Source organism: Verticillium nonalfalfae (assembly GCF_003724135.2).
Source record: "Verticillium nonalfalfae strain VnAa140/NRRL 66861 chromosome Unknown scaffold_38, whole genome shotgun sequence".
NCBI classification, from domain to species: domain Eukaryota; kingdom Fungi; phylum Ascomycota; class Sordariomycetes; order Glomerellales; family Plectosphaerellaceae; genus Verticillium; species Verticillium nonalfalfae.
In genome coordinates, this window is record NW_021167263.1 from 41669 (window position 1) to 65618 (window position 23950).

At 56.9% G+C, this 23950-nt stretch overlaps 5 protein-coding genes across 5 annotated transcripts; 2 read left to right on the forward strand and 3 right to left on the reverse strand.

Annotated features, from left to right (window-relative positions):
• Positions 1-2030: 2030 nt before the first annotated feature.
• On the forward strand, positions 2031-4438 carry D7B24_005777 (uncharacterized protein; the record flags this gene model as incomplete). Its single annotated transcript, XM_028639922.1, has 2 exons — positions 2031-2034; positions 2130-4438. The coding sequence occupies 2 exons, from the start codon at positions 2031-2033 to the stop codon at positions 4436-4438; spliced, it is 2313 nt and encodes a 770-aa protein (XP_028495717.1).
• A 1270-nt stretch (positions 4439-5708) lies between these two features.
• On the reverse strand, positions 5709-8019 carry HSF1 (stress-responsive transcription factor hsf1; the record flags this gene model as incomplete). Its single annotated transcript, XM_028639923.1, has 2 exons — positions 5709-7524; positions 7580-8019. The coding sequence occupies 2 exons, from the start codon at positions 8017-8019 to the stop codon at positions 5709-5711; spliced, it is 2256 nt and encodes a 751-aa protein (XP_028495718.1).
• Positions 8020-9791: 1772 nt separating this feature from the next.
• Positions 9792-11432, reverse strand: CWC27 (Peptidyl-prolyl isomerase cwc27; the record flags this gene model as incomplete). The annotated part of the gene is made up of 1 exon (XM_028639924.1): positions 9792-11432. The coding sequence occupies one exon, from the start codon at positions 11430-11432 to the stop codon at positions 9792-9794; it is 1641 nt and encodes a 546-aa protein (XP_028495719.1).
• A 2417-nt stretch (positions 11433-13849) lies between these two features.
• On the reverse strand, positions 13850-15062 carry DYS1 (Deoxyhypusine synthase; the record flags this gene model as incomplete). The annotated part of the gene is made up of 3 exons (XM_028639925.1): positions 13850-13942; positions 13993-14772; positions 14847-15062. The coding sequence occupies 3 exons, from the start codon at positions 15060-15062 to the stop codon at positions 13850-13852; spliced, it is 1089 nt and encodes a 362-aa protein (XP_028495720.1).
• A 1434-nt stretch (positions 15063-16496) lies between these two features.
• Positions 16497-23096, forward strand: D7B24_005781 (uncharacterized protein; the record flags this gene model as incomplete). The annotated part of the gene is made up of 1 exon (XM_028639926.1): positions 16497-23096. One exon carries the CDS (start codon positions 16497-16499, stop codon positions 23094-23096), a length of 6600 nt encoding a protein of 2199 aa, XP_028495721.1.
• Between the last annotated feature and the right edge of the window lie 854 nt (positions 23097-23950).

The following is a 23950-nucleotide window of genomic DNA, read 5'->3' on the forward strand; positions in this document are numbered from 1 at the left end:
CCAAGGTGGGACCGCCTATATAGCCAGAAAGAGCATGGGCTGGCTGGGGCCATGTCGGGGAACGTCGACCGGAACCAATTGGTCGGTAACCCGCTACTTGGTGTCGAGGTGTGTTGGGGTATGATGTGTACCATGAGTGTGCGTTTGCGTTTGCGTATGTCTGTCTATGTGTGTCTCTGCTGTTGGGCCAAGGTGAGCCACGACTCGCTTGAGTGATGGTCGCTGTGGATGGTGAGTGGTGGTGGGCTGTGTGGCTGGCTGGCATGCCCCCGCTATAATTCCGGAACACTTTAATTGCTCTCGTCTCGACTCTACTTACCTGCCTTGCATTGCCATGAGAGTAAGTTCTTGCAAACTCTGACAAACCCAGTCGGCTGCAACTGCCTCACCCTCGTACCCTCCTTTCCATCGTTTAAGGGAAAAAAAAAGTTGCTCATGCCGAACCCACCCAGAAAGTTCCTGTCGCTGCTGTCTGTCCTCTTCCATGGCCCCCCCTCTCCCCCCCCGGTTTGAATAACAATCCATCAGCCTCGCACTAACCAAATACATGCATTTCATCAACCTTGTTCAAAAGTTATCCCCCAAACACACTCGATGGTCAAAGCCATGGCTCCACTCCAATTGTCCCAGGTTATCGGTTGGGGCGCACTATCTAGATTTCGCTTGGTCTTCGTGTCTTCAGGACTTTCTAGGGGTCTGCCGAGTGCCTAGGTTCTCTAAGTGAAAGTTCCGAGCCGGGTTTGGTCAGTGATCACATTGTCATTACCTTGACTGACTGATGATGACTGAGTCCGCGAGCTTCGTCTCACTCCTTGTCACACACTAATACCACAACCCCCCACCCTTTCTCCCTTCCCTTCCCCTTGACTTGCCTTTTCCCTCTCTTTTCCCTCCATACGACAGATGCACACATACGCGCTCTCGCACGCACACGCACACCCACATCCACACAAGCAGACCAGCTGGTCCACTGGAACTTAAGGGAACAAACACACACACACACACACACAGACCCGCCCCCCGCCCCATCTCTCTTTCCTCGATCGGAACCTTCCCGCCCAAGCCACGACGTGCCTGCTTCGACTCAAAGTCCCACCTCAACTGGGAAACAACATTCAGCTCTGAAGGAAAGGCATTACCCACGCTAACCCTCATTGGACGACATAAGCCGACCACATCCCCCCCTTCCCAATTCACGTAATTTGGAACACCAACAACATAATAAGACACCTCGAGACCATAATCTCTCTCCACTTCACTGAAAGGGAAGCCTCAGGCGCCGCTCCCCTTCAATCGCTTACATCATCGACGCCCTACAACCCACACAACACCCTTCACACTTGCAACCACCTACCACCCGCCCACTCCCCCAACGCAACAGCCGCGTCACATCCATCTACTACCATCACCAGAACGCTGTCTTTGTGTGAACACTCTGTCCATCTGAGTACACCAGCCTCCCCATCGAGGCGCAACTCTTTGCAATCTTGCCTTTCCCTCTTCGTCATCCGACTTTTCTTTTTCTGTTTTTGTAACCCCCATCACAGACTACGTGTCGTACAGACAACATTTCCGCTTCCCGTCCTATCACCGAGTACGAACTGGGGTGTCTTGACAGAAGTCACGTCTCGGTTCACCCGGCACCCGAGCCTCTTCTCTTCTTCTTTCGCTTTGCAGGGTCACACGCTGAACTCTATTGAGTCGTAGCTCTGGTCATCTTATTCCTCTCTCTGCCCTGTTTGCGACCGATACTATACGTCGTTCTTCGGAACCCATTCTCATCTGCAGTTGGTGACTCGTGACTGCGCCGCCGCCACCCTGTGCTGGTAAGTTACCTTTTTACTTTTCTCGTCTTAGCATGTCATGGTTCACTCATAATGCAAGTGTTGCTGCCTCGCTTTTGTTCCTCGGCCCCTGATGGATACCTTCCCTCCAAATGTTGAACGGCGTCGGCCCTCATGCTCGTATTGCTTTCATCGCCCACCCATATGACCCCTCCTCTATAGCATGCCACCATTTTCCATGCCACCATGCGTCTCTTCAATCTGTTCTCATCATGACCCTCATCACCCAGTTTTTTTCTTCCTTTCTTTTCTTCTAGGCAGACACGATGCTAACGCTTTCGTCAGTCATCTGGCCGCAATTCAATCTGAAATCCTCTGAAATGGAATCCACCACCTCTGAGGTCAAGAACGAGGCCTCTGCCCCTTTATTAGACAGCCAAGTTCCCGATGATACGAAGCCTGCCGAGTCAGTCAAGACAGGCCTTCCCCAGACCGCTCTGAAAGCCTTGCTCATCGAGTCTGCTTCCAGAACCCCTGTCAACAATGCCCAACTGGAAGACGATGACGACCTCACTCCGCCGCCTGACCACATTCCCAGCCCAACTCATGACGACCCAGCCTCAGGCGACGAAATCGTGGTGAGCTCTAATCGTAATGGTGCCGACAAGTCTTCGCCTTTCCGTGTGGTTTCCGACCAAGAAGACGAAACCATGGGCGACGCCGATGAGGATCTGCCCTATCGACCGCAAACGTCCCCTTATCCCACGCGCAAGAGACAGCTGACAGCGTCAAACGTTCCTGCGGATGACGAAGAGGAAGGAAGCCCGCCCACAGACGACACGCCCATCTCCCGCGCAAAGCCGATCCGTCGCCCTGCGGGTGCTGATTCCAAAACTGTCATTCTTGGATACTGGCGCGACTCTCAGCATCCTGACGAGGCTGAGAAGCACGCTGTCGTCGGCTTCATTGACGTGCGAGAAAGGTTGCGAACACGAATTGCCGACGTCAACCGCAAGCGTCAGCCCGTTGACACCAAGAAGTATCCAGTGCCTCCTGGCCCCGGTGGTAGCTGGGTGACATTTGAGCGCGTCGTTTTCGAGCCTCAACTTGTCGGGCTCAACCATCACCACATTAAAGAGTTCGTCAAGCAAAGGGCCGGTGTAGAGGGAGAATCGTCCGAGACGAAGCGACAAAACGACATGCTCGCTGTTGCAGAGGCGCGACGTCGCCTGGAGAGAAACCCGGCCTCCGAAACGGCGCCTACCCCGGCTGTGGCCTACGGTCTCACGATCCCCGAGGACGCTGTCATCTGCAGTCGTTCTGAGATCGCTAAGCGGCGAAAGCTTGGCCCAACCCCTCAGAGTGGCGTTGGCACGATTAGCGGTGGGGGGCCGATACTGAGTTCCCAAGCACAGGGCCAGCACCAACCGCCAATGAGGCACGCTCTGGCGCAGGAGCTTCCTCCGATGCACTCTCAGGTCGGTCCTAGGCGCAGTCTGCCCGACCATCCTGAAAGCAGCGAGAGAATTTCTCCCGTGCCCGTGTTCGAGGCCCTCTGGGGAACCCGCCCAACCAGGATCGTCGTCGGGTATTGGAAGCCCAGCAACGCGCCGAACGAACGCGATCGCCATGCGGTTCTCGGCATTCTCGGCACAAACGACATGTTCCGGGTCAAGGTTGTTCGTGAGACTCGAGACGGGCGCTATGTTGATGGAAACTTCCCTGTGGGCGCAGGCGCTCTGTGGATCCAATGGCCTGAGATGGAGCCAGAGCCGCATCTCAAAGATCTAAGCCGAACAGAGGTGAAAGAGTACGTCCGGGTTCGCCAATACCAGATTGACCGAGGCGAGACGGAAGCGCAAAAGGTTCGCAACGAGACCCATGCCGTCTACATTGCGCAACAGCGTGTCATGCACGGCGTCAAGATCGTCCCCCCACCGGGCGCCGCCGCCAACGGGAATGGTGTTCATAGCCGACATGACGATGATGTGCCCGGGCCGGAGGACGCAGATATGAACGATGCCTATGTCGATTCCAAGCAGGACATGAAGACTGTGTTCAATGGTCAAGAACTCAGGAGCAACGGTCGCCGTCCAGATGCCCCTCACGGACGACACTCGCTGCCAAACCTCGAGAGTCGCCAGTCATCAAAGACTCCCCTTGCTGCACGGAGGGATATGGATACTCACGCTCGTCGGGAGATAGGACGGCTTGAGCAGGCCGAGGTTCGCAGGGCTCAGTTTGCTCTAGAACGGGAGGCTGCTGCTGCCAACGCCAATCTGGGCATGCCGATGCAGCACGGCAGCCAATTACCCCCCATGCAAATGGTGAACAATAACCATAGTCGTGCGAGCCTTGGACACTCATTCCACGCGCACGATGACCTGCAACGTCTTGAGAGCGTATGGCAGATGCAGGAGGAGCAACGCAATAAGGTCCAGCAGCTGCCGCCTCCCCCGGCTCCCGTTCAGGCCCCACCTCCTGTCCATACGCCAGTGGCTAACGGCAACGAAGTCAAGTATCATGAAGGTATTCGGTACGAGCGCAAGCCTACCGGTAATTTCGCTGGCAAACTCGTGTCGACGGGCTCCCTCATCAGTATTGATGGCGAGGATTACATCGAGTACCGCCTTCTTACGAAGCCGTCGTTCTGATGCACGCCTTCTGCGATGTTGTTCTGCCGCTGTTGTTCTCACTATCACCCCCATTTTCCCTTGCTTCGCGTTTGCGACACTTCACTCTCAGACTGTTCAATTATGGGGCGGAGCCTACATGATTTGTTTGGCGCGGACGGTATTCAAAGCCCTTTGGCGACATATTCGGACTATACCCCCTTTACACTTGTTTTCACTTCGGTCCAGGCCTCGTGTCATCCTGGATGTACGACACCGATTTTCTCCCTGTTTCTCATCTCGTTAGACTGGCGTTCAACTTGGTTCATTACAAATCGGACGGACCAGAGTCCGTCATGGGTTTATTACAAAATGCGAATGAAGGGTCCAGAAGAGTTAGCTTGTTTTCCTTACTTTTGTTTACGTGGCGAGGAATGACTTTGTACGATTACTCGGAATGCAGAAGCCGAAGAGATCGCGCGGGAAGAGAAGTTTGAACTCGCATCAGGATGAGTTTTCTACAACCTGGATGATGGGCTGTTGAGTTTATGGTGAAAGGCGTGACCTGGCGTCTTCATGAGAACGGCGTGGTCAGCTTTTACGTTCAGCCGCAGCGGGTATTTCTCAAGATCAACAATTCACACATGCCTGTAGTCTTTGATAGGATGCATGTCGCTCAAGAGACTATGTGGTGGCTTTTAGGTTACGGAGAAGATGGTGTGAGAAGTGTACATGTTTTGACTCGGAAGCATGTCAAGAGACCAGGTTTGTCATTCTCCAAGCACGGCAGCAAGCACCATGCAGGGAAATCACGACGTGTAGCTCGAATCAAGTCCATATTCATCAACGTGGACAAAATTTGCTACGGATAGAGAGAAAGCATGACGAGTCGAGCCGAGCCATCCTGCCGCCCCGGGCTCCCAATGCCATGACCATCATTTTCCAGCGAACCACGCCATGTTTTTCTTCTTTGCCGTCAACTCACCAGCCCGTCCTTCCAAGCCCAACAGCCCGCCCGCCCGCCCGCCTGCCTCGTTCCTCTGTCCCATTCCTACCACAAAGGAAGAACAGAAAGCCTTTGGGCGGGGGAAAAAACACCACCAGGGGATATCTTGTCTCAACCGAGTCCACAACCCAGCGAAAAAGGAAACAGAAAAAAATACGTTGGAAAGAAGAACCAGAAAACACCATGTCGCCGCCCATCACCTCTTGGTCTTTGCCTCTCGCCTTTTTTGTTCCCATTTTTAGCTGCCACCGGCGGAAAAAAAAGAAAAAAAAAGAAAAAAAGAGAGCCTGCCGCCGTTCACGTGCCTCAATCCACGCGCCGTCGCTTCAGGTCCCGCGGGCTGCCGTCGTATCCAGCCAGCTCGTCCCGCGGAATCTCCTCCGTGCCCGCCGGGCTAGGCGTGTTATGGCCCGTGCTGCCCACGTCATGGACGCGGCCCGCGGCGCCGGGCGTGAGGCCTGAGCCGGTGCCGGGAGCGCTGGTGCCGGCGGCCGCGGCATTGTTGGCGTCGAGCAGGCTAAAGTCGAATTCGGGGGCGTTGGCGGCGTTGAAGTCGAGGCCAGAGAAGGGTCCCGTGTCATTGAAGGCGTCCGAGTCGAGGTACTGATCCAAGTCGAGGCCGGCATCGATGGCACCGTTATCGAAATAGTTGTTCGTGTTGTCCGATTCGTCGAGACCCGGTATGCGGCCCGAAGGGCTCAAGGGGCCGAGCATGCTCTGCAGGTGGTGGATCTTGTCCGTGTTGTCCTGTGACATGCGACGCAGGGCGTCCAGTTCTTCGCTGTTGTAATTGATGCTGCTGAGGCTCGGCGGTTGCGGGTTGGATCCCATGACAGGAGACAGGGAGAAATCGGGCGCGGTGGCCTTGGAGGCCGAGTCGGTTATGTTGGCAGTAGGGAAGGAGGGGGTGGATGTGTTGGGGCCGGCGGCGGCGGGGATGCCGCTTGACGGTTGCTCGGAAGTTTGCGCCATCATGTTATTGAGCATTTGCTGGCGTTGGTCGTTGGTCATTGTCGTGGGCGTGTTGGCGACAACGTCAGGAAGGTCAACCCCTGTTGTGTTGTTGTTGGCGTTGGTGTCTTGGATGATCTTCATCATGCTTTCGTGGGGGTTTGACTTCAGCTCCTGCGCTAGGTAATCGGGAGAGTTGGTGTTGTCGGGTGTATCAAACAGCTCCGTCACCGAGCCAGGCTCAGCGTTGTGGTGGCCAAACGTCTGCGGTGTCGGGGCCGCTGACGGCGTCGAGGAGACGGTGCTGGCGCGGCCGGCGTTGCTGTTAGGGATTGGTGGCAGTAGACCCCTCGCCCGCTTCGGGGCGGCCATGCCGCTCGGGCCGTTGGTCTGCGCCTGCACGAAATCGCCCAAGTCCACGACGCTGCCCTGGGGCATCGTGCCGTTCATGGACCCAGGGATGATGCTCGCGAGCAGCTCGTTGACGTTCTGTGAGCCGTTCTGGTCTTCCAGCGTCTTCCTAAAGACATTGGCAAGGAAATTAAGGATGGCGTTGATCGAGTTCTGATGGCGGTCGTGCTGCTCCTGGAAGACGGCTGCCTGCTGATACAGATTCCCATTTTCTCGCTGTATGCGGTTGATGGCGCCGAGGATGATCTTTTGCTGATCACGAACCTTGGCCAGCTCTTCCCGAATCATGGCCATTTCCTTCTTCTCCAGTGGCATGTTGCTCTGCGGCAGGGCTCGCGTGGTTTGCGCTGCAGCCGGGATGTTCAGGCCCGAGGGCAAGTTCTCGTCAAAGCCCACCTCTTCCTCGCTCTCTACTTCGCCTTCTGGTGCCTTCGCCTTCTTGTTGCCGCCCTTGCCTCCGCCATTCTTGGGCTTGTTGATCAGCCATAGCAGATTAGGGTGGCCTCGTCGAAAGTACGGGTTTGAGTACTCGCTCGGACTCTTGTTTTTGCGCTCACTCGCGCGCATCGAGTTGTCCGACAGACCGACTCGTTTGTGAAAACCGTACATGTTGAGCTGCCGCACAAAAGATGCATAATTGTTGTGTTTGAAAAGCTCGGGTATCAGCGTCTTGGCGAATTCGTCCTCATCGAGAACGATGAACGAATCGCCCTTGTCAGACCATCTGATCAGGTCGACGTTCTTCTCCTCATCGAGGAAACTGCGTCAAGTCAGCGACATGGTTTAGAGAAACGGGCTGGAAGGCAAAATCTCACCTGCTGAGCTTCTGGACAAAGGGAGGAATTTGTTTCCTCTTGGATTGCGACTCGCGCTTTGCCTTCTGGGCAGCCTCTTCAAGCGCCTCAATGCTATCCTGCTCGTTCATGGCGCCATTGCCCGGTTGTTGGATGAGCGAAGAGGAGTCGTCGGTCGCATAGCCCCACGGGTCGGCGTTTGGGTCAAAGTTGCCGCGCTGGGCGGTGGGAACCAGTGCCCGGTTCGTCTGCCGCCGTGCGAGAGCATTGTTGGGACTAGGGGTCGGATGCTGGCCGTAGGGCTGTTGTAATTGCTGCGATGACGGCTGCTGCGACTGGGGGGGCATCATGCCATACGGGTTCACGCCCTGCGCCGTGCCGTCGACGAAGCCGCCGGCATCTGCGGTGTTATGCCACCTCATTAAATCGTTGGGCGTCGGACTCGGGAATTGGTTCGCCATCGGAGGGACGGGGATGGACGGAGCGGTACCAGGTGCAGGGCGTTTTCGAGGGTTCGATGGAGACATGGAATTGTACATGAAGCTGTCGATGTACGTCTTGGAGAGCGATGTGAGGTTGACCAGGAACGCGGCGATTTCGTGGGTACTGGTGCGCAGCCTGGTTGAAGCCTGCAGCCTCACTGGCAGACGCGCAGGCGGTACGCGGAGTGCCTCGAAGCCTCGTCGGTGTCTTGCGGGGTTGCGGGCGGACGATGATCGAGCTGCGAAATGCACAACCTTCTCTTCGTTGCCAGTCTTGTCGTGTGGTCGTGGGAAGGAAAAAAATGCGTTGCGCGCGGGGCAGGATGTGTCGCCGACGTTCTGCAGAAAGTCGTGGGGGGGAGATTCCGGTCGATCCAGCACTTGGTCGATGGACGTCCTTCCGTCTAAATAATCCGTCTATGTGTTTCCCTGGCGTCACGTCTGTAGAAAGAGCAGATGTGTCGTGCCTGGCTGTAGTCTTTTGTGAGACACTGCGCCAATTGCAGGAGTCTTCGGGTTGTTTCGCTTTGGATGAAGATGTCTACTGTACCTTCTCAAAAGCAATCCGCGACAGTGGTGTCGCGTAATGCTTATCGAGCAAAGAGATGCCCTTGTCGCAAGCGATGGTCGCTAAGGGCCAGGAGGGGTTGGCACCAGAATAAGGACGGATGTCTCGGCGAGAAGGTGAAAGGCCTGCGTGATGCCTGGATCTGGAGTTCTGGTTGAAGGGTCTCGACACGATGTCGGTCAGCCCGTTCTGCGGTCAATGGCTGCTCAGCAAGACAGTGGGTGTGGGTGGGCTGCAGCGAGGTGTTGCGGTGCAGCTTCTGGTGTCGCGCCTGTCAGGGTGCCAATAAAGGCCTGTGCCGCACAGGAAAGGGCTGTCAAGGCAGCGGTCAGATGAAGGCCAACTGCTGGACAATCTGTGCCAAAGAAACAGAGTGTCAACTGCTCAAGGCTGTCGAAGATGGTTTCGGTCGTGACGTGGCATGAGCACCAGGAACTGGAGCTGTGCTGGTCCGTCCGGAGGAAACACAGGCTGGCAAAGTGGTGAGATGGGGTGAAGGCGCGCCCGCTAGACGGGCAAAGGCACCGGGACTGTCAGTTTAGGTGCTCCATGCGCTGGTGGCCGCCCGTGGCCTCCGCTGTGGGACATTGTAAAAGCGTCCGGAGGCCAGAGTCCCTCCCACTAGGCCTTGGCGACCATGGGAAATTTCATCCAATGACATACAATGGAGGGCCATGTCATCATCCCTACCTTCGCCGTGGGCGCCGCGGAGGTTCGCATTGGGAGAGATGGATGTTACCCCACTGTGGACGCTGAGGATAGGGACTTTACGCAAGCAGCAGTCTCGATATCTACATATTGAATTGTTCTAAACAAAAACACGAAACAATCGCCAGCAACCCGTTGACGAGGGTCTGCAGCTCTGACAGCAAGTCAACAGCTTTCTCAACCGATCAACTATAGAGGCCTGAGCTGCTCTCGAGGCCGCCAGCGCGGCCATCCTACAAAATGCGCAAGGGAAAAAATTCATTTGGGAAGGCCCACATCGTCATAGCATCATCGTCAGTAACCCCCCATCCTCACGACGTCATCCGTGCTTCAGGAAATGCCCTCTAGGGTGGAGTCTCTCGATTCAAGCTGGGTGGAGCCTCAGATGAAGTTGGCACTCTCAAGCCCTCAACTCCACGGGTATCATCATTGTGTTGGCGACGAACACTATCACTACAGCGGGCGGCCATCCATCCTATCGGGCCCCTCGGCCCGCCAGTGCAGATGCCTTGGCCATTTTGGCATTCCTTGCCTGATCCCATTCCCTGCCAGTCTTGCCCGACCGAGCTTCCCTTTCGGCTTTCTTCTCCTCCTGGAGGGTCCGCGCCTTGGCCCGCGGATCGATCACCACGAGCTCCTCCTCGGCCTTTTTGCGGTAGCTCAGATCCTTGCCCAACTTGTCCGCCTTGAAGCTGAGGGCCTGTGACATCCAGCCCTCGTCGTCGCTCTCCTCGTCCTGGCCGGCCTTGTCCCAGGCTTTGCAGCTCTGGCAATTGACAATAAAGTGAAGATCGCAGAGTTCGGTGTCCTCGTCGTCGCCGCCCTTTGCGACCTTGTCATGAATGGCTTCGTCCGGCTTTGGCCTTTCCGTCATCTCCTTCCCTGCTGGGACCTGGTCGAGTTTTGATTTGAAGGCATTCAGCAGGTCCAAGGCCGCCTGGTCCTCCCGCGTAACCGTGGTGCCCCCCGTCCTTCGTTTCCTGCCCCTGACAGAGGTTTCTGGAATCATATTTTCGAGTGCTGATTTCTTTTTCGCTTGTGGCGCCTGCTCCGTCTGGAAATTCCGTTTCATGGATGCCTTGAGCGCGGCAATCTCTTCGTTGGCTTTCTCCAATGCTGTCTTCTGTGGCTTCTCCTCAGGCTCTGGAGAAGATTCAATCTCCATCTTGACAGGAAGCCTTTTTTGTGGTGGTGAAGCCTTCTTGGCTTGTGGTTTGTCCTCCTCGTCCGATGTGTGTAGTTCGGTTGTCGGTACAGGTTTACGGTTCGCGGCAGCCTGATGAGCCCGTGACTTGGCCGTCTTCTTGCCCTTCTTCTCGTTCTTCTTAGGTTCTTCCTCTTCCAGGTCCATCACTATTCTCGTGTCGAATTTGGGCTTCTTAAACGCGGGAGTAACCTCGCCTTCGCCCTCCTCGTCACCGAAGCTGAGGAGCTGCTTTCCGCCTTTCCTTTTCTTCTTGCGCTCTACCACGACAGTCTTCGGGGCTTGAGCTGCCACGCGCGACCGCTTGACCATGTCTTCGAAGGGGTTGACCAGGATCTCCACACTTGTAATCTTGACTGGGTAGGTCGGCCGATCTGTGCCGGGCGTGACCTCGCCTTCGCCCATCTTGGCCAGGTTGTAGATCGTGTCACCCATGATGCGCCCAAACAGCGTGTTCTTGTTCGTCAGTTCTTCCGTCTGGTCGAGCGTGAAGAAGAATTGGCTGCCATTGGTGTCCGGTTTGCTCTCGTTGGCCATGCCTAAGAGGCCTCGACGGTTGAATTTCAACCTCGAGTGGAACTCGTCCTTGAAGCACACGCCGGTAGGGCCGGCGTTCTGACCTCGTCGCTCGTCCATCGGCCACGGGTCCAGCTCATCGCTGAATGCCCCGCCGTCGTAGATCGACTCGCCGCCATTGCCAGTGCCTGTCGGATCGCCACCCTGGAGAATGAACCCCGGGATGAGTCGATGGAAGATTGTGTTGTCGTAGTAGCCGTCGAGGGCGAGCTGCAGAAAGTTGCGGCATGTGAGGGGGGCCTGCTTCGCCCAGAGCTCGACGGAGAGGTCGCCCTGGGTCGTGTGCAGGATCGCGGATGCCGTGGGCTGTGGCTCGAGGTTGTATATGGCCGACATGGTGTCGGGCTGCGGGCACGCGCAGTTGTGGGCTTGAGAATGTGGTCCTGGGCAATCGTTTGTATGCGCAACGAGGTTCGAGTCTGTCAGTCGTGCGCTCGCTGCTTGGGAGCTTGCCTGTTTCCTAGCTACGTGGGTGGCCCAAGCGTCCAGCGCGCCGCTTTGAGATTCTATTGATACAGTCACGTGGGTGTGATAGCCTCAACATCATCAACGTTGTCACTGAAGCTTCTGAATAGAAACACTAAACTAAGAGGCACTGTACTCATGCAAATGACCCTGATGTTTGACCCCGTGTTTCGCCTCACTTTTCTACCCATGAGGGGGAAACCATGCTTTGCCTCGCTCTCGTTGACCCCGACACTACATACTTCATTGCGAACGTCACGCTCGACAGCACACTCGATTGTGGGCAAAATGTATAGTTCGCTCTGCGAAATTCAAGCTTTCTATCTAAATCTGATCCCCAGCTTTTCGCTGATAGCTGGTACTGGTTGCCTGAAGTGGTATTTCGAAGGGTGCCCAAGGTCTGCAGATGTGGAAAGAGGCTTCGTCATGTCGTGAAAGCCAAAGGAAGGTACCCAACCTTGGTTGCCTCAGTGCTATCTCCGCAAGGAGTGCTAGAATCATATAAACATCTTTGAAAATTGTCTCACAAACTCATAAAATAGCTGTCGAATATGGCATCCGATCGATTGCAACACCTTGCTAGGCTGTCTTTTACCTCCCCGAGATATTGTCCATACTTGACCGATCCCTGAGGCTTCATCCGTTCTCTGCATCCCGATGCCGACTTCAACATCTGCGACGGAGACGCAAGATTCTGGCGCCGAAACGGTCACCTCGGTAACAGAGAGTTCAGAAGCTGCAGTCATTGAGGCAGCCGAAATATTGATGAACATGTCGACGGGCACTCAGCCTGGGCCATCGCTTTACAGCAACCCCTGCATCTTCTACAAAAGTCAAGATGATGGACTATACCGACTCTCGACCACGAAGGCGCTTCAGCGCATAGGGCGCAAAAGTGCCAGGACCTACAATATCGATACCCTTGTCGGACGCGACGGCAAGGTGTTTGGCATCAACGCCGCTTGCAGAAGCTGCCGCGAAGTTCTCCATGATGATGCATTCAATGTTATTCATGATGAATCTGCCATCGAAACAACAGCATTGTTCCTGCTTGAAGAGTTTCGGCACATGGGACCGCTTTCGGACCGAGAATGGAATAGACTCGGATCACTGGCAGCTTGCGATGAGGGGGTTGAATACGAGACCAAAGGGAATAATGGACGTCAACCACTAAGGGCGTTGTTAGGACTGCCATCAAATGACAGCCCTTTCATCCTGTCTCTTGACGCGGATGGCAAGTGCGTTATCATCCACTCGCTAACCTAGTGCTCTCCTGTCCTGCCGTCTGCTCCGCCGGCCCTCCCGAGCTCTGCTTCCACGAAGCCCTTTCCATCCCATTCAACGACGCCCAATCACAGTCTTAAGACAAGTATCATGTGAGGCAGAGCACATACTAGCGAAATAAACGAGTCGAGCTAAAGTCGAGACGGTCGGGTACCACGGACAGCTGCATCGTTTGCGCTGCATCAGCAAATGCACAGTATCCTCCTTCAAACCTGACTAACTTGCTCCAACATGGGAAGCGAATACCACACATATATTCACTCCCACCATCGCCATACGGGGCACCGGACGCCACGCTAGAGACGCCTGAAGAAAGGCAGTGGCAGTAAGACTAAAGGCAAGGCGACGACCCTAAGGGGCAGATGAGCGAATATGAAGCCCAGAATAACAGAGGAGCTCCGCGAAGAGACCTTCATGAAGCTCAAGAGCACCATTTCCAACGAAAATGACCTGCCGCTGATCATGAGTGCCTGCCTCATTTGCCGCGATCATGCGGATTAGACCTAGACGCAGCTGGCGTCCCAACCGGCACAAGAAATAGTCATGTTGGGTACGAAGACCCAGGGGGGCTCACTTCGAGTCGATCCGTCGCAAGACGTTCAACGCAGTGATGGCCGGCTGAATCAAGGCGGCGAAGCAGGTTTTCCGTAAGCTACGCTTCGCCTCCCTGGACGGCATATAATCGGATAGCAGGAGCCGAGGCCCGAAATCATGTGAGGTTCCTGCAGGAGGTGAGAGCGTTTGGACCGGATTGCGAGCCGAAGCCGGAGCTATGTAGAAACCGGACGACGGCGAAGCCAGGAACAAGTGCTGAGTTGGGAATGCCATCGATGATGAGGAAAGAGGAAAGATGGGAGATGGGAGATGGCAGACGACAGATCAGTCAGATAAGACGCAATGATATAAAGACAAGAAACACACCAGGGAGACATGGAAAATTGTCAACAAGGATGCGCAATGTTTCCATAAATCGTGATGCTTTATCGTGTTTTGGTTTCCCCGCTCTAGTCTTTTTTTGTCTCATCTGTTGGCTTTCTATCTTTAGCAAATGTGTTCGCCACAATGAATGGGAACACAAGAGTGGCATCTGCATAAACCTGATCATTTTGTCAGTCGACTTCCACGGCATGTCAAAAGAGCTTCGTACCTTGACAGCATCTGCGCCGACCTTGATCTTGCCCCAGGATACAGCCTCGTCGGGCCTGGCACCGGCATCGCTCCCGTCGAACTCCTGGCCGGTATTGATGTATACGGCAGACTCGGCGCCATTGCGCATAAGACAGGCATTTGCAATGTGATGCTTGATGACGCCGCCGCCAAGGATGATCATGCCAGCACGCTTGGCGCGGACCGAGATGGTGTTGATCTTGCGAATGTCCTCCACAATATCGCATTTCAACTGCTGGGGAGATGTCTTGAAAGTGTGAAAGTAAAGCATGTCGCCCAGGCTACCGTCTGTCAGCGCGGGGCAGAAGACGGGAATATCGTTCTTCCAGGCCCAGTAATAGACGGATCGCTCATCGTTGATCTCCTTGCCGAGGCGGTTGATCATCTTGGACGGGGTCCAGTTGATTTCTTCCTCGGACCCTTTGCTGGCTTCCTGTTCCTCGAGCATCTTGTCGAAAATGGGCACGACCCAGTCCTCAAACTCGCGGTAGTTGGAGTTCGGCACGACGAGGTTTCCGATACGATTCAGCCCCTTTTTCCGCAGTCCCGCGCCTGATTCAGAAAAGGAAGACATGTATGTGTCGCCCAGACACTTGATGAAATCCTCCTCAACGCCACCTGCGGTCGTCACAACAGCGGAGACATGCTTGTGCTTGACGAGCCAACGGAAGACGCCTCTCATGCCGGACGATATGAGGTTCGAGGTGTAGCCCAGAAAGATGGTGGTTTTGTCGCCCGTCTCCGGGTCTCTCCACGCCCTCTGTCGCTACGTCAGCGACCGCGAATGAACTCAGAGGCAAAGAGCCCCCCCAAAAAATCATGAAATAATCCTACCATATCATTGATGATCCTGATGGCGTCTGCGAGAGATGTTGCCTGAAAACCCATGTATCGCATGCCGCGCAACAAATCGTCGGCTGTGATATCGCCATCTAGGTCATCGAAATCCAATTCTTGAACCTTCTGTGCCCCCTCAGGCATTTCCTCGGAAACCACCAGCACTGCATCTGTGGCTGCCGCCGGAGGAGCGTTGCTCTCGGTCGAGTTCATGATGAAGGATGGTCGGACCAGGGTACGATGTTTGTTCCAGGGTCTGTCTGTCTGTCTGATGGATAATGGTGACTTGATCTTGCTGGTGCAATATGCGCAATGTTCAAGTGACAGAAGTTGAAAATTCCAGGGACTCTGCTCTCTAAAAAAAAACAACGCACCAGATCCGGATCTACCGTATTGAGAGCCCTTCTGGTGTCTTCCACTTGAGTTGTCGCGTCATGTGAAGAGTCGTCAACGTTGAGAAAGACTCACGGCACAGACTTTCAAGAGGTACGTACCGACCGCACGATGCAGAATGCAGAACCGAAAACCCTACCACTAGATGGCCAGGCACGGATCCGCGACTCGTGCAAGACTCGCCCGGGGACGAAGTGGAGACGCACAAGCCACCTGGATGTACTGCAGTACCATCGAATCTCGAATTGCGGCGGCCCCCCTCTTACCTAGAGGCTGAAATGCCCTGAACTGCCGGGATAACCGCCTGACTGGCCGAACCTAACGAGCCTGGGATGCGACCAGGTGGGCTCCGCCGAGCTCGTTTCGAGGACCGCTTAGGCGCCCCTGGTCAGCGCCCTTCACGCTTTGCCCTTGCCTGCGCTCTTTGCCCTTTGGGCACTGAGGGCCTGGGGACTGAAGACTGAGGACTGCGGACTGAGGACTGAGGACTGGCGACTGAGGAAGGAGGAAGGAGGGAGCCTTGTGGCTGCTGCCCCAATTGCTGGCGTCTCCACTCTCTGATCGTGTGGCCAGGTGCGATCCATTGGCCCTTGGTCCATGGTCCCTGCCTGGATCAATCTGAAAGAGAGCGCGAACCCAGGTAGGCCTAGTCTCTTGCTGCGGCGCCCGTGCCACTGCCAGCAGCGGCCGCCGGACAGACCACTGAGTGGTGTCTTCAATCCTTCAATCCTTCAACATCCAAATCTCCATACACGCCAATGCACACCACCCCTCCCGGCCAGCACAGTCACCTTAGCACGCCGTGAAGCACGACGTGACTCCCATCGTGAAGACGCCCTGTGACCAAGGCACGAGAACGACGTATCGTACACGCGCATCCCATCACGGCCAACGCGACCCTTGCGCAGGTGTAGATTCGACGTCTGTTGCTGTTCCTCGACAAACGTACTGGTGGTCGACACCCAAACCTAAACCCAGACTGCGCCGTATCTCCAGCCACGTTCACTTCCGCGACTGCATCCACGGCCATCACGGATGGTGTTGAACTTTATAGCAAGGGCGTCTCGAGGGCAGTAGCCCGCCCGGAGCCATGTGAGCATTACCTCCACCCGCACCTTGGCAACCCATGATGAAGATCCGCGTCGCAACATCCGATATCCAGCCCCGGTGCTGTTCATGTTCTCTTCGCGCGCCTCAGTCTCTCTGCAAAGACCCGTGGCCTATGCCACGTGTATCAATGTTGTACCGTGTGCCATGTTTTCCCCCAATACTTACACGTCTTCTAGGAATCCAACAAGATACAATTCACGATACGACGGCGATCGCCGGTCTCGATCACCTGGCGAGCGTTCGGAGCGCTACGAGCGAGGTTCCCAGTACAGCGACGGTGATAGGAGGCGATCATCAGCCGAGACGCGCTCTGCTTCAGCTTTCCAGAACAACCGCGAGCCGTTCCGGGATAACATAGCCCGCGAGCCACCTCGCGGCCCGAAAGCCCTGCTTGACCCACCAGCTGGTCCTCGGGGTGGTGGACACGCTGGCGACTTCGTCGGTAGAGGACGAGGTCGAGGGCGCGGCCGAGGATGGGGCCGTGACGGCAGCAGAGACCGAGGTCGTGACCGCGACGGAGACTTCAGAGACCGCGGATGGGATCGCGACGAGTTCCGTGACCGCAGAGACAACAACTACCGAGACGACCGGAGCCGAGAGAGAGAGCGAGATCGCGATTGGCGCGATGGCCGAGAAAACTTCCGCACAAGGAGACCCTCGCCAGGCAGAGGCCGATCGCCGCCCCCACCACTGCGCGAGTTCCGAGACCGCGAGCCTGGTCTTGTGGTAGAACCAGAACGCTCCAGACGTGGATCAAGGGATGGAGGACCTCCTTCGGCTGGCTCCTCCAATTCCGATCAAGCCTTCGGCTTTGGAGGGCCTTTCCCCCGTGGTGGAGGCTTCCGAGGGCGCGATCGCGGACGCGGCTGGGACCGCGGAAGAGGTGGCAGAGGAGGAGGAGGCGGCGGCTATTACGATGAGCGCGATCGGTTTGGGCCTCGCAGTCGCTCTCAGGAAGGGCGCTGGGGTCGCGAACGAGACGAACGCGACCGCGTCGAACGCAACGACCGATGGGCGGATCCTGATGCCCGCCGAGACCCCCGAGACGAGCGAGAGCCTCCCCGAGAGCTCTTCCGAGCGAAGCTCGAGCGGGGCCAATCATCGCAGGCGCCATCTCCCATCAACAACAAGGATGTCTCTCCGCCTCCTGTCGCTCCTTCGGCACCAGCGTTCGGCTCTGTTCCAAGCCGCATCACAGGCGTGAGCGATGCGCCCGCAGCTGGAGGTACCGGAAAGGTCCCACCCACTGGGCCACGAGGCTTCAATGCCGAACGCCCCGTGTCTGCGGGACACCCGGGCGGCAATGACATCCAGGCTCCCCCAAGTGGCCCATCAAAGCCGCAGCTCCCAGATGGAAGCCCACCGATCCCACTTGGACCACGTTCTCAGCAACAGAAGCAGCAGCGTCCTTCAAGCAAGCAATGGATTAACCCGGCACTCGCAGGGAAAAAGATTCCGGAGTCCCCAAAGATCATGCGGTCCCAAAGTTTTGCTCAGCAACAACGACCTTTCCCCTTCCGCCCAGACAACGGCAATGCAGAGCAGAGCGACTATGAACGACGTCCTCGAAGCAGTGACGCGAAGGCAGACCAGGTGCCAAACTCGCCCGACTCCCAAGCACGTTCCTATCAAGGTCCCGAACCAGGCGAAATTGTGACGACCAAATCGGAACGCGATCACAGATCCCCCAGAGCCTCCATGGAAAGGAACATGAGATACGGAGATGACTATAGAGATGCTGCTCCGTTTGTGTCAAACGTTCAGAGGCTAGGCGATGCGAAGCCGGCAACGAAGCCCCGTGAGCCAGCGGTACCCTCTCACGCCCCGGATGTTGGGCCAGCGTCGGCAAAGGGACCAACGCCACCTCCGCCCACGCCCCCCCGCAAGCAAACTAAGCTCCGCATCCCAGTTGTGCACTTTGCATTGCCGCCACGGGAGGCGCAGGCAACATCATCAGACGAACCGTCAGAGTCGGATGACGATGAAGACTTTGGAGAGTACTTTGCGACGGAAATTGCCAAAGAAGAAGCTGAATTACGACGCCTAGAAGGACTTGCAGACGACGTACCAGACCATGTTGTTGCTCGCTTTGCCAAAGTCTCCCACGAAGCGATGATGAAGCTTGTCGCTGAGCCAGAAGGTCTCGTTGAGATGCTAGGTCAGCCTCCACAAGAGGCTTTGACTCCGCCCAAAGAGGAGAAAGCCCAGGCCGCTGCCACGACCGAAGAGACGGACCCACGACCGGTCCTTCACAGCGTCTTGCCTCGCAGAGCATCACTTGTCGATGATGCCGTGCCGGGAAAACGCGTCGAGACAGCAGCATCGTCCGAGACTGCAGTGGAGCCACAGGCCAAGACGGAGGACATGGACATCGATGAAGCCCGGCCTACCGTCTTGGCGCCACCAAAAGAAGCATTGGAAGCGTCTTTAGAACCAGATGCTCCAGTGAAGGATGCTGTTCAAGAAACCGTAGAAACGATGGAAGTCAGCTCCGCACCACCCCAGAAGCAGCCCGGGCAGCCCAAGGCGGTTCCTCTTCCCAATGCGCCCATCGAAACGATCGAACGAGAGAAGGGCGCGCCAAGCACGCCTTCTCAAGTAGACGACGAGGACGATGACAATTCCACCGAGTCGGACGAGCTGGATCCGATGGATCTCGACGCTCAACGTCGCCTCGAGACCCCGCCCATTGAAAGTCTTCCCAACTTCGAATGTCTGGCTTGGAACCGAGACAAAGACTTCCTCCAGTCTTTGCAGTCTGATTCAACAGTCGACGCCTTCATTGCCGAGGAGCTTGACAAAGTATCGCTACTGAAGCTATCAGAACAAGACGCTGCACGGAAAGCGTATGGTGAAAGGTACATGGACTACCTCAACTACACGTTATCTGACGACCTGGTTGCCACGAAGAGCAGAGAAAAATTCGTCAGCAATATCCCGCCGCCGGAAACGACCAGCAACATCCCTATCGTGCCAGAACCAACGAAGCCTGAAGGTCGGGCATCCGGAAGGCGTTTCGCTACGGAGCTCGACGTTGAAAGGGCAATTCAGGAATCAGTCAAGGCAGAGGAAGAGCGCAAGGAACGCGAGGCCATTGCCCAAAAACAACGTTTTCGTAACGAGAAGGAGGCGATACCTCCTGATATGTACTGGACGGACGAGGACCGGAACAATGAGGACTTTGTGGACAGCTCTGGCCTCATGACGATTGACCAGCTCGTGCCGACCTGGAACATTCTTCCCCCCATCAACAACTTCACCGCAGAAGAGAACGAGCAATTCGAACGAGGCTATCTCGATAAGCCGAAACAGTGGGGCGTTATTGCGGATGGCGTCGAGGGGCGTGACTTCAAGACCTGCATCCTGTACTACTACTTGATGAAGAAGCACCTGAACCTGAAGGAGAGATACAAGAAGCAACCGAAGAAGAGGAAGAAGGCTGGAGGCAGAGCCAAGACTCGTTCGAGCGCCCTTGTCTCAGAACTCGGCAACAAAGATGCTGAGACCGAAGACAATCAAGAAGGCGGCGAGAACGGTGAGCGTGCAAGACGACCCAGGCGTGCAGCGGCCCCGACCTTCGACTTTGAGCGACCGCCGACCGACTCTGATAACGCAACACCTGCCGGGACCCCCGGGCGTCGGTCAGGGAAGAATAGTGATGGGACAGAGAAGGTCGATGGCAGGAAAAATAGGCGTCGTGCCAAAGACAAGGAGCCCAAGGCACCCAAGGCGGCCCAGGCCCTCGCCGCAGCTCCTGCTGCTGCTGGTCCAAACCGAGGAAGATCGCGATCGGACTCGCGCGTACAGAACCCCGAGATCCAGCAACCTGTCACGAACCCTCCGGAGTCCCGACTGCCCGCTCAGCTCGAAGCCCCATCAACCGGGATGCAGGCACCGTTCATGCCCGTACCTTTGCAACCGCAGCAGCCACCCGTTCCCCACGAAAGGCCTGCCCCGACTGTTCCATCTACTATATCCGAGGTCATGGCACCGCCATCCCTTCGACCTGAGCCTCCCCCACCCCCTCAGCCAACAATGCCGACTTTTGATCTTGGGCAACCCCAGCCTCAGCAGCCACCCCAGCCCCAATCCCTCCCAACGTCCCAGCCACAGCCAGCAACCGAGCGTCGTACCCACGTGCAACCTTCGAGCTACTGGAGTGTTTCCGAGGGAGAGGTGTTCCCTGGCTTATTGAAAGCCTTTGGCTCAGACTGGCACGCCATGGCGGCACACATGGGTTCGAAAACGGCCGTCATGGTCAAGAACTATTACGTCCGGCAGCGAGACTCTGGTAAAGTGGAATGGGAGCGATTTCTCCAGGAGGCCGACAAGAAGAAGAATCGAGGCGAAAAGCGGCCCGAGCCTCCCCCACCTCCAACACAGACGGGGCGAAAGAAGTACGATCCGGCATCAGCCACCCAAAACAGGCCCCTCGCATCATCGGCAACCCGAGAACAGGGTCTAGAGATTGCCCAAGGAAAGCCTGTCGAGAACCCACCTGTTCAGCCGTCTCAGTCACAGCCGTACGGCCGGTTTGCCGTGCCCATCGCGCAGGCGCCACCTGCAGCAACGCAGCCTTTTGCACAGAGTGTCCAGCAGCCTCCGCTGCAGATCCAGCAGCACAATGTGGCCCCACCAGGCGTCAGCCAGTCCATGTCGCCCAACAACCGACCGCTGAGAGCACCAATGCAACAAGTCTTTGGATACCCAGACCGAGAGCACGAGCTTTTGCAAGCCCAGGGCCCAAGTCAGCTACAGCAACCGCTTCGTGGCCCACAGAAGCCCACAACTGGGCCACCTGCACCTGAACACGTGCAGCCTCGGCCTCTTGCGGCAGCGCAGCCCATCCAGCCAACACCGCCTGCTCAAGCCGAGCCTCCACTGGACAGACAAAAGACAGAGATTCAGCAGCCGAAGAAGCCCCCTCGCGGCCCAGAGCGTGGCCGCTTCCAGACTGGGCCTCCGGAACTTGTGGAGAGACCGGTGGAGAGACAGAAGCCAGACATGCAGCAGCCGAAGCCGAAAGCTAGGAGGCCGGAACAGGGTCGTTTCGACACCGGACCCCGGTACCCAACCGAGGCCGAGCCTCCTTCTTACTACGACTCATTCCCGCTCCATCAATCCGGCCCTCGAGGTGCACCACCACGATCCGAGCCCCCCCCGTCAGCTCGGCAAGCTCACGATTCGCCCGCAGCCGCCCCGCAGCCCGGCCCTGTACCCCAGCCTTTCGGACAGCCGATGCCGCCACAGCACGGACCCCGCGGTCTGCTCGGTGACCCTTCTCAGCCGCCAGTCTCGACACCTCCAGCTCAAAGGCCGATCAGCACGGCACAGCGACAAATGTCAGGACGCATGTCTGACCCGTACCCTCCACAGCCGAAGCACCAGTCCCAGCCCACCACGCCTGTTGCGGCTGCCACGCCTCCGCCGCGTCCGGCGCAAGAACGAAAGACGTCAAGCCTCATGCAGCTTTTGAATGATGATCCGCCTGCGCAACCTAAACGTGCCAGCACGCCGGTCAAGACCCCGGCGCAACCGTCCCCTTCGCCGCACCCCGGATCCATGCTTAGAAATTCATCTGGACCGCCACCGCCGACGGGTATGGAGCTGCGTCCCGACCCAAGCCCACGAAACTACCACTATGGAGAGTCTGCACCACCTGCCACCTCCGGCATGCCACAGCTGAAGCCGAGCTATACAGCTTCGCCGCAGGCTCAGCACCTCAACCCTCCAAGGTCCGCCATTGTCTCACCACACGAGGCAGCTGTGGCATCCGAGCGTGAGTCCTACTATCGGCACCCGTATCAACAGCACGCCCAGGCCTCAGTTGCGAGCCCACCTGCAGGATCTCTTCACTACGCCAACCCACCTCAGGCGCCACGGGACTCCTACACAAGCCAGGCTGCCTATCCTCCATATGGTGGGGGCCCGACATCACACGCTGGCTCTCCCCCTCCTTCGTACGCATCCCAGCACCCGGGATCGAGACCAAGGGACCCGGCACCGCCCAGTCGGGAGACGGCTTGGCCATCGGGGCCACAAGGCCATAGCATGAACCAAGGGCCGCCCGCACCGCAACAACAAGCGGGATGGCCAACGTCACATGGCGCGGTTGCGAAGCAGGGACAGCAGGCACCGCCCCAGCAGCCATCGTGGGCATCACCTCACGGCGGAATACAGAAGCCACCGACGCCGTCATCCATGTCGCAGCAGCCGTCATGGGCAGCACCGCCCCCCCCTCAACAGCAGCAGCAACAGCAGCAGCAACAGCAGCAAGCACCGCCGCAGCAAGCGCAACATCACCTGTCACTGCGAGACGACCGGGGGCCGTCGTCGATGTACGGAGGACCAAGCGGGCACCAACACTCACACTCGATGTCCGGCAGGTTCCCACCAACGTCTCGAGCACCAGAGACGATGGCTCCGCAGGCTCCGCAGGCGTATCCGCCGCGCTACGCCACGCCAGGACCGCGCGACCAGGCGCCGCCCCGAAGCTACACACCCGTCTCGGCTTACGATGGCCGGGGTCCGCCTCAATCTCAATATGCGCCTGACCCGCGTGACCTGCAGATGCGACCAAACGACATGGTGCGGGATCACAGGGACCTTAGGGGTGATCCCAGGGATCCCCGCGAGGCGCAGCAGCAGCAGCAGCAGCAGCAACAACAGCAGCAGCAGATGATGGGTCGTCAGCTGCGGCCCCATGATGGCTACGAGAGGCAGCCGGACCGTTTTGGCCGGTAACGCATGTTAGGGACGAGAGCAGGAGTAGAAACGTTGCGTTGTTGGTTAGACAACGTTGGAATAGTTGGCGTTGATTTATTTTCTTTTCGTTTGCGGGGGAGGGAAAGGGGAGGGCTGTCGTTCCTGTTTTTTTCTCACCGTGTATACAAGTAGTCATGCCCAGAGGACACTGACAGGCGCTCAATAATGGAGTTTTTTCTTTTACAGGATGCATTTCACGAGTCACTTGTGCCTGCTCACCTGCCTACAAGGTAGTCGTCATGGAGCCGCGAGGCAATACAATCCCCACTGGCGTGTACGAATAGGGAAGCCAGCATGGCATGAACTCTTGAGGACGAAGTGAAATTATGATACCGATTATGGTATTGAAAGTGTGTAGAGGGCGGCGACACGTGATGCAGCGTGTAAATGAGCTTCAGTCTACAGTTCATGCTGCTGCTGGCTTTGCGTCGGTGGAGGGAAGAGGTGCACTGCAGAATCGGTGCGCTTGGGCCACTTCACATGTCCCCTCAAGTCCTTTCCCCAGGCTCCCAAGGCCCCAGACCTGGTGGTACCTAGTACCTAGGAGCAAGCCAAGCAAGCCTAGCAAGCCTAGCAAGCCTAGGTACCTCCCTAGGTAGGGGCAGGCAGGTGCCCCGCTCCTCTCCCACTGTGGTTGCCGCATCTGCATGAATGACATGAATGACATAACCGGGCATCGGGTGTCGCAGGACGTTCCTCATGGGTGGGCAGGCAAGCAAAAGGCAGGGTACCTCCTACCTACCTATGCAAGGTGGGCAGGGTGGGCAGGTGGCATGCCGAACGCCTCCTGCCCTGCATCTGCCGTCGGCACGACTAGAGTTGACCTCGGCTCG